This window comes from Uloborus diversus, chromosome 10, assembly GCF_026930045.1.
Source record: "Uloborus diversus isolate 005 chromosome 10, Udiv.v.3.1, whole genome shotgun sequence".
NCBI lineage: Eukaryota > Metazoa > Arthropoda > Arachnida > Araneae > Uloboridae > Uloborus > Uloborus diversus.
In genome coordinates this window covers 113979306-113995980 of record NC_072740.1, presented here as the reverse complement: position 1 = coordinate 113995980, position 16675 = coordinate 113979306, and the positions used below count along the sequence as shown (strand labels likewise).

At 33.6% G+C, this 16675-nt stretch overlaps 1 protein-coding gene across 1 annotated transcript in view; it reads left to right on the top strand.

Annotated features, from left to right (window-relative positions):
- Positions 1-16675, top strand: part of LOC129231786 (uncharacterized) — a 43018-nt gene that overhangs the window by 17750 nt on the left and 8593 nt on the right. Inside the window, exons 2-3 of the mRNA XM_054866152.1 lie at positions 2867-2973; positions 11506-11699. Coding sequence (XP_054722127.1) covers positions 11562-11699 — 138 coding nt within the window. The 5' untranslated portion in view covers positions 2867-2973; positions 11506-11561. The remainder of the gene's footprint in view (positions 1-2866; positions 2974-11505; positions 11700-16675) is intronic.

The following is a 16675-nucleotide window of genomic DNA, read 5'->3' as shown; positions in this document are numbered from 1 at the left end:
AATTGCTCATATGAAATACAGAGGTCCTCTGCAATGATGGGTTTATCATGTCGCAAATTGAAAAGGCTCCCCATGACCATAAGGGCCCTGAAGGGAATACAAAAATGCACATGAGAAATGTTTTATTCAGCTCTGATAGAATACCCTTAGAGCGTTTTCTTCATAGAGATTGTTTCTGGCAGAAATTCCCTTTAAGAGAGCAAAAAATTCTATGTTGTTCTTTTTAGGCTGGGAACACAAAATTTCAGTTAAAATTTTAATGCTATTATTTTGCTTTCACAACAAATGTGATAACTGTTTCCCTTTTAGTAAAAATAGCCACTTCATTCAGTTTGCCAAAAATGTCGACAAAAAATTTATCAGCCGTCATTTCTCATGAATAACATTGAAAAGAGATGAAAATATTGATGCCTTTTGCTCCAGTTAAAAACCCTCATTTTATAAGTTCATACACCCTTTTAAACACTTTTTATTTTAGATATAAAGCATATTTCACATGCAAAAGTAGTGACTTCTGCTGCCTACCCATTCTTGCTAAAATGTCTTGACTGGAGAAAACAAGATTTGACAAAATAAAAAATAAAGTACTTCTGAAGCTTCATCAAGAACTTTCCAAGAAGTCGGATGGTAGTTACTTTATTAGGCTAGCATCGCAATGCAAAACACTGTGACGACTACTACTTCAATTTGGAGCGATATTTCAGATCCTTGATATTGATTATTTCAGTTTTCTTGAAACTAGTGGAAAATAAATTTATGCAACGGCGAAGTTGCGGCAGAACCCTTCTTATACAGAACCCAAGGGTTTCGCGGAACACACTTTGGGAAACGCTGATCTAATGAATTAGAATTTTGCGTTAACTAATTCGAAATCAAATGTCAACAATTGTAGAGTATATTGAAAACTAAAGAAGATCTTCATTCAGTTTCAGATTAGCAATTGTTACAGTGATGATGATATAGAAACAACTGTTGAGTAGAGTTCTGCTAATCTGAGCTCCACTTAATTCAAAGTAGCTCAAATATTTTTTCCCCCCTCTGCAAATATGGAACTTTTGCCCCTGGCCTACTGAGTCAATGGGCTGTTTTTTTTGGGATTTTTGCTTTCTATCTCAACCCATACCATTCTGATGCAGCTTAGTCTAAAAGTGAATAATTTTAGATTCATTTTTTAAATAAATCAAGAAAGTGTGATGTATTTAAAATGCCTTTTTACATTTAGATTACGAAATATTCATTTTACTGTGTGCTCATTGTTGTTGTTGTTATTATTATTATTATTATTATTATTATTTTTTTTTTTTTTTTGCTATTCAAGCTCTATTTTTTCTTGTTGATTTTTATGTAAATATACCCTTAAATCCAAATGTTCCCCTTTATTTTCCCCCAACATGTCCCAGTTTTTTGGGAATGGTGCTCCTCATTTTTTTTTTGTTTTGTTTTCAGTTTTTGACATTCTCATAGCTATTCTTTTTATTTGGAAGGAAAGGGAGCATTATATTAGTCATTAATAGTCTTCTGAGGAGCTAGAGAGGTGGGAAGTTTAAAAGCACTAACATTTGGAGCAAGTTGGGAGACCCATGGGAGTATTTCCCCATAAAATGTTTCTCAAATCATCAAAACCAATCTTTTTTTTTCCCCAAGAGGCTTGTTTTACAATTTTTTTCACTCATTTTTTTTGGAATAAAACCAGAGTGTAGGACTCTCCTATGAGCTCCATGTCTGTCAAATGGTTTAAATTGTAAAATTTTTTATAAAAAATATTGGAAGCATCGCATGTTGCACCATTAGAGTTGCATTGCAGAGCTTCAGTAATGAACCGTCCCATATTATTCATCTTACATTCCCATATAAAATAATGAATAAAAGTGAACTTGGGTATGCTTATGAAGTAGCCTTAATATTTATATTAATATTTCTGAGGATGCACCGGTTTCATTCTTTATCACTTCTTGATATAGTGAAAAACAATGGGGGCAGCGCATCCTCAAAAATATAAATATACTTTAGTGCTACTTTATAAGCATACTTAAGTTCATTTTAATCTTAATTATAGCTGAAAAATGTAAGATGAATAACATGGAAAGGGTTTTTTTTTCTTTTACTGAAGATCTGCAATGCAACTGTGACTATGCAAAATGTGATGCTTCCAATATTTAATTTTTTTTACATCATGAAAAATCTTCCAAACATGGAGCTCATAGGAAGGAATCTTTTACTCTAGTTTTGTGCCGAAAACATAAGTGAAAAATTATTAAAAAAAATCCATTGGAAAAGAAATTGATTTTGATGATTTTCAATGTATTTTAAGGGGCAATATTCTCAGAAGACTGTTAATGTATTGCTCCCTTTTCCTCCAAACAAAAATAATGGCTATGAAACTGTGGAAAACTGAAAAAATTGGGGGGGGGGGGGGACTCAAAACATTTCCAAAAAAAATAACATAAGGGAAAATGATGATTATATTCAAATTTAATGGGTCGTTTAATTCATTAGGGCAATTCAAACATTCATAAGAATGAGCTGTGAGAAGCATTTTGAAGGTTTTCTTTTTTTTTTTTTGATGTGCTTGTTATTTATTAGAGCTTGACTGCATTTAAACAAATTGTTTCTTTTTATCAATTGTATTTCAAACTACAGTATAAACCCGATATAACAATTGTCAAGGGACTGGAAAATGTTATCTTTAAATTACAGATACTGTTAAATAACGGAGCATGGACATTCAATGCAACCAAATCCGGACTCGAAAAAGGTATTAAATTGAGGAAATTGTTAAATCGGGTATCATTAAATCCCAGTTATACTGTACTCAAATGCTAAAGTATGTTAGACTTTTTTTAATATTTTATTTTCTTTATCATAGACTTTTGAAGCTACTTAGAGGTCATCACCATCCTGTATATGGCCTACGTTTTACGGTTACCGAAATTGTTTCCAACCTTCTGTTGTTTTCTGCGGGTTATGATGCAGGTATTACTTTGGATTTTAATTGCATGTTTGCTGTTTTTTTTTTAATTGTGTCTTTAATCAAATTTTTTTTTTACATTTGAAAGGGAGAAAGTTGGATTTTTTTTTTCTTTTTTATTGCTCAGTTATGATTATGCTCAGTTTAAATTCCTATGTCCAGGGACAAATTTCCCAAAAGCCAGAGTAGGTTGCTGCCTAGAACGGCACATTTTCAGGGGCAACAAATTTTGTTTTAGCCACAGTTTTAAAAACAAATTAGTCTTCAAGGAAAATGTTGGTATTTTTTTCAATTTCCATCATGACAGCATTTTCTTACTATCACTCGAATCTATCAAAAATCATATTTCTTGGACTTCGATTGCAAACAATCATCGGTAGGGAACCTTTTCCTCTCAGCTAATGTTACCAAAGAGAACTTAAGAATGTGTTTTAAGAATGGAAAGCTAAGGCCGGGACTGGCCAGGTCAGCGATCGCCGAGGGCCCCCAAGCTGGGAAGGGCACCCAAACAAAGTGTTTTTTTTTTCTTAAGGGAAAAATGATAAAACAGTGTTTTGATTTCCTTGTAACTCTGTCGATCTGCTTTCTTATGCCTTTTGCGAGGATCAGGGTCTGATTACTGAATGGGCCAACTATGCTGTGGCCTAGAGCCCCTGTTTTTTCGGGGCCCCCAAATAGCTAAAATTATTTTAGCCAAAGACTAAATGTGTAAGATGGTTTAACTAACAGCATGGGGTTTCAAAAAATGTCTTGGCCAAGGGCCAACCTCAGAGCTACAAAATAGGCAAGTTAGGTGTCTCTCTACATAATCCAGGCCCGAATCTAAAAATTTTGGACCCCCTTGCAACAAAATCTGTAATGCCTCTCCACAGAGGCCACAAGCCAGCAGTGTATATTTGAAACATTAAGAAGTCTTAAAGCTAGGGTTTTTTTTCTTCTAAATTTCTTGGGTCGTTGGGCCTTTAAGGACGTTGCCCCCACTGTGGGGTCTGCAGGTACGTAGATCCAGGCCTGAAGGCAGGGCCCGATTAAGATCTTCGAAGACCCTACAGGTGTTCGATCCCTATATTCGGGGCTCCCCCCTGTAGTTAAACTTTACAATTTTAGCCTTATTAGATTATTGACTAAAACAATTTTAGCAATTTAGGGGCGACTAAAAAGCAGGGACCCTAGGCCACTGCCTAGTTGGTCTATTCAGTAATTAGGCCCTACCTGAAGGGGACCCACTCGTGTAATCCTAAAGTTGAAAAAAGTGCTCATTTCCAAATTCGAACTAACTTTCATTTAATCCGATTTTCGAATAAATTAGAAATTAAGAATGAAGATATAGAAATAGAAATTGAGAATCGAATTTGTTTTTCGACAATTTGCTACTTCATTATATGGAGGTTAAACTCTGGTATAATTTTACACCCAACTGTTTTTTCCCCCATCCCACTTCTATTGCTATTGCTGACAAGGAGGATAGAAGAGAGTTGTTCATTAATATTTTAAAATATTATTTTTAATAAAATACATGAGGCGTCCCATGGGGGACAAAATGTCCGTTTTCCATGGAATGGACCTATTGCGCTCAGTTGAATGCATCCTTGTTTCAAAATTTGAAGAGTCATTATTATGATCAAGGTCCATTAGAAAACCATGCGACCTATTTAATTCATGCAGTTATAAAAGAATATTTAAATGCAAGGTTCAAATATTGAGGGGAAAATATGGAAAAAAAAGCAATTCACTCCAAAAATTGTATTCAAAATTATTGCACTTTAAGGGGCAATGGTGGGGAACACACAAGGCTGGACATTTTGCAGGCAAAAAAAGTATTTTTGCCAGGACAGTGGGAAAAATGGCAAAAACAGAATTACAAAGAAAGTTGAATTGAATTATGTTAATTAAGGTGTTGGAATGATATAAATAGAATGTAAATTTTAGATATCAATTTCATTATTAATTATGTTTATTTATAAATTGCAAAATTTGTATTTAATAACAAACGCAGTTATTTTAAATCATCACTGCAACATGTTGCAATATAACGTTGTAAAATGTTTAAAAGTCTAATTCTTTTAAAAATAAAAATTGAGATAAGTAATTTTTTTAAAAATTAGGCTTATCATATTAAGCCAAAGGTAGAAAGGAAAGGGTAAAAACTGTACTGGCAAAAATGGCAAAAATATTTTTGCCAAAGTGGCAAAGCTAGATGTGCTTTATTTATGGGGATTGGATGTAACTAGTTAAAGTGTTATAGTAATTTTAACTGAACTCTAATAATTTTTATGTTTTTACGCCTAAAATATTAAATTGCATCAGTGAAACAGTAATCCACATGTTAAGTTTGTACTGTTGTAATGAAATGCTTTTCTAATTAATACTTTGAATGCAGAACAAAGAAAGTGGAGAATAAATAACAATAAAATACCTCGCTAACTTTGGTTTAAAATATTAAACTGTCCTAACTATTAAATAAGAAATTCTTATTGTTTGTACTTAATTTTTGGCAGAGAAGTACCTAGTGTGAATTTCGTGATGCCATCAGAGTAAAAAAAAAAGAGGTAAACTATGATTGTATCTAGTATGAAACATAAATATGAATAAAAGGTATAACTCATATTAGAGAAAAATTTCCTTATTGAAAATTACTCATAAAATTGTTCAAGCTCATTCAGATTCAATTGAATTCTGTTCAGCAGGATATTTTTTTAAAAAACATTGCATTACAATATGCAAGTTTTAAAACATTACCTAATTGCCCTAGCATTGCTTTAAATTGTTTTAATTATAAATTTGTATTAATGAAAAACCGAGCTAAGTCATACTTGTCTGCTTTGATTTAAGTTTCAATTAAATTATGTACAAAATTATACTGTTATTTTCTCTCTTTTGTAACTTTTTATAACTGGCAATTTTTCTGTTTTTGTTTGTCAAACCTTAAAATTCGAGAAATACAGTGCTAGTATATGCGTAAAAATTCCTCATTTGCGCTAATGGCTTGAGCAAAATAAATTTTGAACTAAAAGGCAGCTTTTTTTCCTTTTTGAACAAAACTTGTTGAAGAGAGCTCTTGACGAAGAAAATAACAGAAAAATTGTTTAAATTTGGCAATTTTAAGGGTATTTTTTTGAGAAATAAAATTTGTCATACATTTGTTTTGCCTCCAATTTGTCAACATTTATTGTGCATAACAGGGGGAAATGAATAACTACTTGACATTTTAAATATGCATTCACTAGCAACAAAAACGAATAAAAGTAAGAAAAAAACCCTTAAATGTATAGTTTTTTACATTGTTGAATGCGATAAATAAAACTATGGAAGTGCGACACATTTCTTTCTCTTTTTGAACATTTTCCCTAGTGTTCTACATTGGATACCATTGCTTTCTTTGGTAGACTATTCTCCTTCCCCCTTCTCTTGCCCGCCTCTGTCCGCACGGCGACAAGTGCATACGGCAACTTTGCGGCTTGTGGCGTCTCCCCTCTCTTCTATCCTCCTTGATTGTTGCCGAAAGGCTTTACACCCCAGTGTCCCATGGGTGTACTTACACAGGTGGACAGTCTTTACAATACTGCCTGAGTGCGTTTTTCCAAGTTCTTGTAGAATCAAATAGATGAGATAAGATAAGACCTGGAATTTGGGTACGGATGGCGTGTGAAAAAAACTCGGACAAAAGAAAAATGCAGGTCTAAAATTAGGAGTAATCGAACTTAATGATTTGTACAAGACTCAATGGATTCACATATTGCTTTAGTGCCACACTATCTTTTGTTCAAACCAGTAAATAAGTGGGAAAATTGAATGCACATGGAAACCCTTCCGATAGGGTTTTAATCACCAGATATTGACCATGAAACTGTTCCACGTGGAGTTTTTAACTCTGCAACCTAAACTGCATTGATAGTTGAAGTTCTGTGCTTGACTTGCATGCAAGTAAACTACAATTTCTATTATGGAGAATTAAAGGAAAATACATTGGGACAAAATACTAAAAAAAATGAAACAGGAAAGGTATGATAATTTTTATGTGTCATTGTTAAAAGGGTTGTTTGATATTTCTGGTTTTGATGCTCCTCGTGCCTGGAGTATTATACTTTCCGGCACTGGATCTATAAATTTTGGGCCCCGCTGTAACAAAATATGAGGGGTCCCTCCCCAGAGACCAACAGTGTATACTTGCAATGTTAATGAGTCATAGTGCTAGTTTTTTTCTTGAATTCTTAATTTCTTTCATTTTGGGAAAATTCCTCTGGAGAATCTTTGAATCTCCTAACCTTATAATCAAAGATCATCTAAACTTTGAATTTTGGAACTTAATCCCCCCCCCCTCAGATAGCCTAATGCCTTCCTCTTCCCGTAAGCCTAAAAATGCAGAATTTTATATTTATTTTTCAAAAAATTTCCCCGGGGAGATCTCCCCCGGATCCCCTACAGTTTTGTTTGTACCTGGATCAGAACCCTCATCCCCCCTACCTGTTCAACCAGGAAAAAAAAAAAGATTTCAGTTCAAAAACAAATGTATTACACAAAAACGTGTCTTTTAAAGATGTTGTGAAGGGGGGGGGGGAATAAGGTAGCTTTTAAGCTAAAATTTGTCAAATATTTTCAGGTAGAGTGCCCCGGACCCCACCCTCAGGGGGCCCACCTCCACCACCTCAGAAGGAGCCAGTCCGGGCCTGGGAAAGCTCCTAAATTTCCATCTGCTTCCAGTAAACTCATCCAAAGAAAATTTGTAATGGCATTTTTAAAGTCTTATTCTCAAAAATTTGAGATCCCCTCCGAACCTCTTCTCCCCCCAGCATCATCAATCGTAGACCTTATAACTTCGAAAAATTTCTGCGTTAGATGTCAACATGTGTCCCAAAATTGCGTTTCTAAAACTTCAATAACAAAATTTTCCCGGGGTTAGCCCCAAATGCGTTTTTAAGGCCTCAACAATTTCCAGGGGAGCATCCACAAATCAAACCCTTTTCCTTCTGTTACTACCAAATATAGCCTGAAATTGCATTTAAAAAAAGGTCTTTCGAAATTGTATCTAAAATGAGATACCGAACCCGGTGTCAGTTTGGCATGTATTTCGAAATATTAAAAATACTCCTAGGTCTGCTCCTGCCTTACAAACAATAATTTGGGCGCTCCTTACCTTCAAAGCTCATGAAAAGTGATCGGTGGAACATATTACTATTTCATGTTCCAACTTGAGGGCTCATGTCATTGGTATCTTTCGCAGTTGCCACATTTACGACACCACACACCATTTTCTGTACCAACAAAATTTGAATGTTATTGAATTTTGATTAAATGATATTATAATAATAAATTTAAATTTCTGTTTTAAGTTACTTTACCAAAATGTTTAACTCACGTTTAAACATTTTGGTAAAGTAACTTTAACTCTTGGTAATTCAGTAAAATTACTGTTCAAAAGAAAAAATTAAAAGATCCTATAATTCTGCCTGCCTCCGTTCCCCAGTCTTCTGAATTTTTTTAAATTTTTTCTGTTTTGTCCCCCCCCCCTCCCCCATTACCAATGCGTAATAATGTTCCAAAAATCATAGCAGCACGTGACTTTTTTGTCTTTTTGTGGAAAATTTAAGAACTCCCCCCCCCAAAAAAAAATCCTGGTTACAGCCTCGAGTGCTTGAATACCTTGAGAAAGTTTTTAAATCTTTGAAAAAGTTTCTTACTGCTTGACAACATTGAACTTACTCCGACCTCGGGGAAAATTGCTTCTTTTGTTTGAAATTTCAATCTTTTCTCCTGCAAAAATTTTAATCTTTTGGCTAATTGAATGTTATTTTTACATATGCTGGATTAGATTAACATATTTTACGGGAAACTTGCCAACATTGTAAATATTTTTATATTTTTGGCAATTAGAAGTTATTTCAGCGCATGCTACATCAGATTAGCTTGTTTTAGGATTTTTTTAATAGCTAAAAAATGAATTACTTTTGTTTTGTTTAATTATGTACCCATGATCAAAACCTCCTCTGTGGCTATGCCACTGAACTTAGGTATTTTGGTTTCTTCCCATAAAAGTTTAAAAACTTCATGTGAAAGGGGTTATATTTTTCTTTTTTTTTTAAATTTTAGCTTGCTAATTTTTGAAGCTATACTGCTTTGAATGTGAATATTTCAAAACTCAACCTCATGTGATCTGCTCCTCTTTATGACCAAGCTTTTCAGACATTTTTCAGAAAAGCTTTTTAAAAAATAGATCTTCTAGCATTGTGTCTCTTGTAAAAAATGCAATTTTGATTTCTTATACTTTTTATAATGCCTTATACTTATATGTGTTTACATTAACTGAAATCTGCATGCAATATGTTTAGTACAAATTTACGATATTGCCTTGAAAAATATTTTTTTTTCTTGAAAAGTGCTTGAATTTTTCTCTCCGTGGTATAAACTCTGATACTAGAGGTCATTCAATTGAATGAATGAGCTATATATGCTCTCATATTTTGCTCTCTTTACTGTATAATGATACAGTAAACTCCCAACTATCGGCGGTAGGATTATCTGCGAGTCTTTTCACAATTTTTTTCTTAGCGGTCAGTAAATGTTTAAAAAAAATGATTTTGTTGTTGTTAGCTGTTACATATATTTTTGACATTCAATGTTAGTAGATGCAATGTAGGAATGTTTTTAGCTGTAATTTAAATGTATAAGTGAGTATTATTCGGATTATCCACGGTTTTCGCCTTCCGCAGTTGCCGTTCCACCCTATTCTACATATAATCGGAATTTACTGTATTATTACATTTAAAAAAAATCTGTTGAAATTATGTCTTCACAGCAACTGAAAATTATTGACGAGCATAAAAGGCTGAATTGTTCGAAATATGAACAACATGCTAAATTAAAAACCAAAGAAAAAAGGTTCAAAAAGTGATTTATATTTTTTAAATTGGCAGTTTTTTCGCTTCGAACTACTGGTCCAAGGAGTGCCTCAGATTGGTAGTTTAACCCTCTATTATTATCAGCAGTCAGTCTAAAATTGCATTTTCAGAATTACAAATTGGAAAAAAAGTGTGGAGGAGACAAAAAAAAAAGAAGAACATGTTTGATTATTACATTTAAACTAGGTTCATATTGACAGAAAAAATCAAAAGCTTAAAATTCAAACGAAGCACAGATTCCAAAACTGTGGCATAGTTAAAATAAACATTTATTTATAGAATTTTTTCCTATACACGTATGTGTGTGTGTGTGTGTGTATTGGGCAGGGATGGAGTTCGAAATATTTTCCGTCTGGAACATATCACCAAACTTGCACCTATGAAGGCTACTTATAAATACTATTAAGGTGTGGTGTTCCTTCCTTGACCCCTTGGCGTGCTATTGCAAAACATTTCCACCTTCAACAGTTTTCTTGATTAGCGAGATGACACTCTTTGATACACCCATTGCATCAGCTAAAGTGGTGATAGTCATTACAGTCATTCAACTGCTCGTCCGGGATCATAGGCACCTAAATGAGGTCTTGCTGACATTTTGTTCTTAATTATCGCAAGAACCAACAATCCATCTGCATGGTATTTAATATAGTTCATTTTATTTATAGCAAAACTATAGAATTGTAATAACAGCAAATTTGAGTAATAGAATTTTATTTTCATGTTGAAAAATGCCAACAAGCACATCATAATCTTTTTTAAGCAATTTAAACTACATTCAATTCCCAATAACTCAAATCTAAAGGGACTGGCGAAAAACTTCGAATTTCGACTTACCGCTAGTTTTGGTTTTCAACATTTTAATGTTAAAAACCGTCAAATATTTTAATTAATATATACATATAACAGACAAAATTACAGAACTTAAAAGTTTTTCACACAATATGTAGTTTCTCCGTGAAGAGTTCTGAAGATGAAGTTGTGTCTGATCTTTAACTTCTCCCGCTGTCCAGCACTGGCTTGGAAATTTTCTATGTTCAGTAATGTAGAAAAATTCATTGATTTCTCATGCAGCAAAGACCCACTTATAGGAATGTAATGATCTTGATTTTGATATTGCTTGAGCCATTTGAATTGAGCTGATTTTACTTCAGGAAAGGTGCACACCTTCATTCGTTTCAAATTCAGATTCATGGATTCTTGCCGCTTTTTAAGAATCTTTCTTTTTGATTGTTGAATTCCTTTCAATGTCAGAAATAAGATTTACTTTACTATCTAAATCTAAGTTTTTTGGCTTTCGCTTAAACATCTTTAATAATAAAGAGTTTTTTTTTTTCATTCTTCCGAAATAAATTTGGAGTCATCTTTGAAAAAAATTTAGAGTTAAAGGAAGTTAACTGCGAGATTTTGAGAACAATTAGCATGGAATAATAAGACAAAGGGATCGGGACTTGATAAAAACCTCGAGTTATAGCAATATTCATGTTATTAGACTTCAAGTTATCGCCAATAGACTGTATTTTTATTTATTTCAGAGTCGGGAACACTTTGTGTTAAATTTTCATTTAATTCTTTAAATGAGTTCATCTGTATTAAGTTATTTCCTTACTTTTTTAATGATATGTTTGTACTTCTATTTTTCAGTAAAGTTATGGAGCACTGAGAATTTTCAATTAATTGGAACATTTCAATCTTCATCAATGTATTTCAGCATTGATGTAAGCAGTTGTTCTAGATATTTTGTGGTAGCTTCAAAAGAAAAGGTTGCTGAACTGTGGGACATTGGACATCCTAAAAGTCCAATTAAAATATACAAGGGTCATGATAAGGCAGTCGATGTATGTATATACCTCAATCTTCATGTGTTTTTGTCTCATATTTCACAATTTTTTTAATTTATTTACCATGATGTAGCAAACAATAACTCTATCAATGATCAATGTGCGGCAAAAAAAAAAAAAAAAAAAAAACCCTTCAAAATGCTTCTGACATAATTCTTGCTGATTTTTATCTAAAATGACCCCTGAACCCAAATATGATCATGGTTTTCCCCCTACGTGTCCCACTTTTTCAAACTTGTGCCCCCCCCGCCCAATTTTTTCAATTTTTGACACTTTCATTGCCATTTTTTTTTTTTACTTGGAGAAGAAGGAAGTGTTATACCATAGAACCTCGATTTTACATTGTCCAATTCGTACATGATTCTGCTTCCAACATCATTTTCTGTTGGTTTTTGAAAATTGTAGTACTGATAATGTTAAAATATTCTGGATTTTAGGTTATAATTGAGTATAAAGAGTTTGTTTAAGCTACATAGCTATTTTTCTTATTTGCAAAAGCTTATTCACTGCGTTTTTCACATGAAGGTAAGATGTCTAAACGAAAATGTTTCTCTCTCGCCAAAAATTCTGAAATTGCTGAAAAAGCTAAAGTGTTTCATTGCACTAAAGTTGAACTTGCGAAATCTTTAAGCATTGCTTATTCAACTTTGCAAACTATTTTAAAGCATGAAACCTCCGTAGAGTTAAGCACTGCAGGGGTTGGAGTTGTCCTAAAAATCCTAAAATTTTCATTATTTATTCCCTACTTACGCTGAAAAATAAAATTCAACCTAAAAATGAAACTTTTCATGATGATATGCCTATATTTTAGAATAAAATCAACTTAGTAGCTGTAGACCTTAAGAAATTTTCTCTGAAAAAGAAACAGAGAAAAACCTATGCTGCTGATGCTTTTTCCTAGAAAAGGAGAGGGGGATGCAGTTAACCGAAACATATACTCAATATGAAGCTGTTTGTTTTATCTATACTTTGTAACTCTTGAAATTATTCCTTTTCTGCAAAAAATATATCGAAATAAAAAAAATAAAGAAAATAAAAAAAGCTGTGCAGCAAATTTTGCAGAAAAAGAATTATAGGAAAGGAATATGATCTGTTGTTTTTGATTTTTTTCCCCCATTTGAAAATAAACAAAAAATATGTGAACCAGGGAGGGGGGGAGTATTACCTCCTTTTCTCAAATTGCAGTTCTGTGCCAGAAAGAGAGAGGAGGGGATTAAAGGTATCATTGCTAGTTGAAATAAAATAAAAAGTTAGAACCCAAATATTGGGTTGGAGGGAAAGTTCTGTCATATTTTTTAAAGAAAGAAAAGTGCTGTCCTATTTTAAAGAAAACATTTGAATTTAGGAACAGTTCCAAAACCAAGTATCCATCAACAAAAAGTACTGCTTTGTTTGTGGTGGACAGGAAAGGCCCAGTGTGCTATGAGTTGCTGAAACAGGGAAAAACCATCAACGCAGATCTGTACTGCAACAGCAGGATTAATTGAATGCAGTTATCAAATTAAAATGGCTAGCATTGGTGTCCAGAAAAGGAATAGTGTTCCACCACGATAATGCTCGACTTCATACTGCAATGGTGATGCAACAAAAACTGAATGCGTTAAGATGGGAAGTCCTTATTCAGCCACCATATTCCAGGGGTGACCACCTAGGGGGGTCATGGGGCTGACTGTGCCATTGAAATTTTTAGGTGAGTGTTTTGAGGGGTATTTTTTACTTTTTAAGGGGTCTTTCTGATATTTAGGGCGTGCGCCCTTGCTCTTCGGGGGCGGGGGGTTGGCACCCCTGAATATTCACTTGACATTGCACCATATCTGGTTATTACCTGTTCAGATCTCTGCAAAATTATCTAAAGGGAAAAAAATTCAAGTCTTTTGAAAGTATTTCTAAGGCAGTTGCTGACTATTTTAACTCCAAGGACAAGAACTTCTACAAAACAGGAATTCACAGGTTACCTGAAAGATGGCAACAAGTTGTAACAAATAACGGAGCACATATACATTGATTAATATTTCACACATATTTTTATTAATGAATTCAAATATTTTCTTTAATGACACTCATGAGAAAAAACAACTATCTAAATACTTGAAATATTTTTTAAAAAAATATTTATACCATTTTGCCTTATTACTGTGTGTTTAAGGTAGTTTTATCTTGATTTATTAGAGTATTTATTTTTAGCAAAGAAATTGCAGAATGTTTTTATAAAAGTAAAATTCATTAGAAAAACAGACTAACCAAGTCGTTTTTTAGAATTTCTAAAATCTAAGGAACTTAACTAACAAAGGTTTGAAACCTATAAATTGTGAGGAATTGATACCTAGGAAAGTTTTAATGATTATAACAACAAAATTTTTCAAATTGTGTCGAATTTAATGTGTCAATGCATTTTAAAATTACCCACATAAGCTAGAACACCTATAACTGGAGAGGCTAATGCATCCGCCATGTTGGAGCAAGGGGGAGCAAGCGCACTCATTGCATAACAGGAAAAGCTACCTTTATTGGCAATCATTCGCCAAGCAGGAAATTTTTGCGTGGCGTTTCTTTCTCGCGTTGTGCGTATGTTCTAAGACAAAATTGCTTACAGAGTTTGTTTGACTGATTCTTTCTGAAAAAAGAAAAATTTAATTACTTAATTTACGCTAATAAAAGTACCCATTTTAAACTTATATACTCATTGGATATTGAATACAGTCGAAATGGCAAATAAATTTAAACTTTAAAGTAAGATAAAGCCATTTCAATTTGTTTCTGACATACATAAAATTTCCAAATAGAGGATTGTAAATCTTTTAGATGATTTATTGTATCGTTTGTATTAAAAAAATGATAGCCTTTCTCTTTATTACCTCCCCCTACCTTTAGATAAAGAAGCAGATGTTAAACTGTGGTCGAATGAAAAAAATAAGCAATCCAAGGTTGCTTTTTACAAAATATTCAAGCAGTTGGGCATTAAAGTAGGGTTCAAAAACATATAGGGTCTGGTGGGGTAAAGTGGTCATAAAATCGCAGGTTTTCAACTTAGGTGGATAATAAATACAATTAATTCTTTAAACACTTCAACTTTTTTTGTTGTTATTTTACATTGCATTATTAAAGAACATGGTACATTGAATTTCAGGAAAAAAAATACTGATTTAAATAGTTTTATAACACTTTTATTTCCCTATGTATTTATGACCACTTTACCCCATGGGGTGGGGGAAAGTGGTCATAGCATGGGGTACAGCGGACATAGTTAAAAATGGATGCCAAACCATCATGAATAACCTTAATATTTACATATTTCGGTTATTTTTATAGTTACAAGTATATGCACAAGTATATGTGTGTATACACGAGTATATATGTGTCGTGTAAACATGAGTAAACACATTCATATATGAGGGGATACATGTATCGGATACATGTATCGGATACATGTATACGCGTGTTCCTACTCAAGTATGTATACACGAGTATATAAGCATGAATACGTGATTACCTACAGGAGTGTATACGTGTCTACATGAGTGCACACGTGTCACGTGTATATACGAGTATAAACGAACATCATATGCGCGTATGCACTTGTATCTCGAGAAAATACGTGCATACTTGAGTATATATGTGTATAGTAGACGTATATACGCAAATATAAGTATACATGCATACATAAACGGGTATACATGAGTTAATTTGTGGATACATCCACTGCATCTTTGTACGTGTCTACTCACGCATATATATGTATATGGGAGCACAAGGACATACGTATGTATCCATGTAAACACGATTATATACCTGTATAGACGCATATACGTACTATTACGTGCATGCACCAGTACATATATGTATACACAAGTATATACCCTTACATACATGTATGCCTACAGAGTGCATCCAAGCTCTTGGGCAAAAATCTAAGGGTGTGAGAGGGGAGGATAAGAAGCAAAGAATCATAAGGAACTTATGGTCGCTGACGCTCTACATGCACACAAAGCCAAAAACTGATGGATGCAAAATAGGTCACGAATTTGTTGCACAAAGATGATTTTACCCAAAGCTTTAGTTTTTAAGAAATATTTAGAGCAGTTCTTAAAAGTTACGGTCTGTAGTATAAGCATTGCAACAAAGATGCAGCTACTGATGAAAGTTTTTCATAAGTTTTGTTATTGCAACAGAGAGTGATTTGTGATTGCGTCGGATGTAAAAAACAGCTGAAGGCCCCAAATTTTCATCAATAGCTTTAAAACTTTTTTAAGACCTGAAATGTTGTGTAAAATTGTCTTCTTTATCTTTATCTTTACTAATAATAAATCTGAAAGTCTCGGTCTGTCAGGATCTCTGTGACGCACATAGCGCCTAGACTGTTCGGCCGATTTTCATGAAATTTGGCACAAAAGTTAGTTTGTAGCATGGGGGTATGCACCTCAAAGCGATTTTTCGAAAATTCGATGTGGTTCTTTTTCTATTCCAATTTTAAGAACAAAACTATCATAAGATGGACGAGTAAATTACGAAATTGTCATAACGTGGAACCGTAACATGGGCACAAGCCAATTGGCGAGATATGAAATTATCATAACGTGGAACCGTAACATGGGTACAAGCCAATTGGCGAGAAAATTCACCATACATTATTTAAATATACAGGCGAACCAAAAGACCATTACGGGCAAAGCCGTGCGGGTCCCACTAGTTGTGTAATAAATTTCTGACCTGGTTTTGCATCCATCAGTTCCTGGCTTTGCGTGCATGTAGCGCGTCAGCATTGTGTTTGTGACCATATGTTCCTTATGGTTCTTGATTCTTATCATCCCCTCTAACACCTTTTAATAATTTGCTCAATAATGTAAACTCACCCTGTATACTTTTATATCATATGCTTGTATGTAAGTGTCTACTCGAGTATGTACGCATATATACGTGTCTACCTGAGTATATAAGTGTTCATATCTGTATGAGTGTAAGCGAGGATATACGTG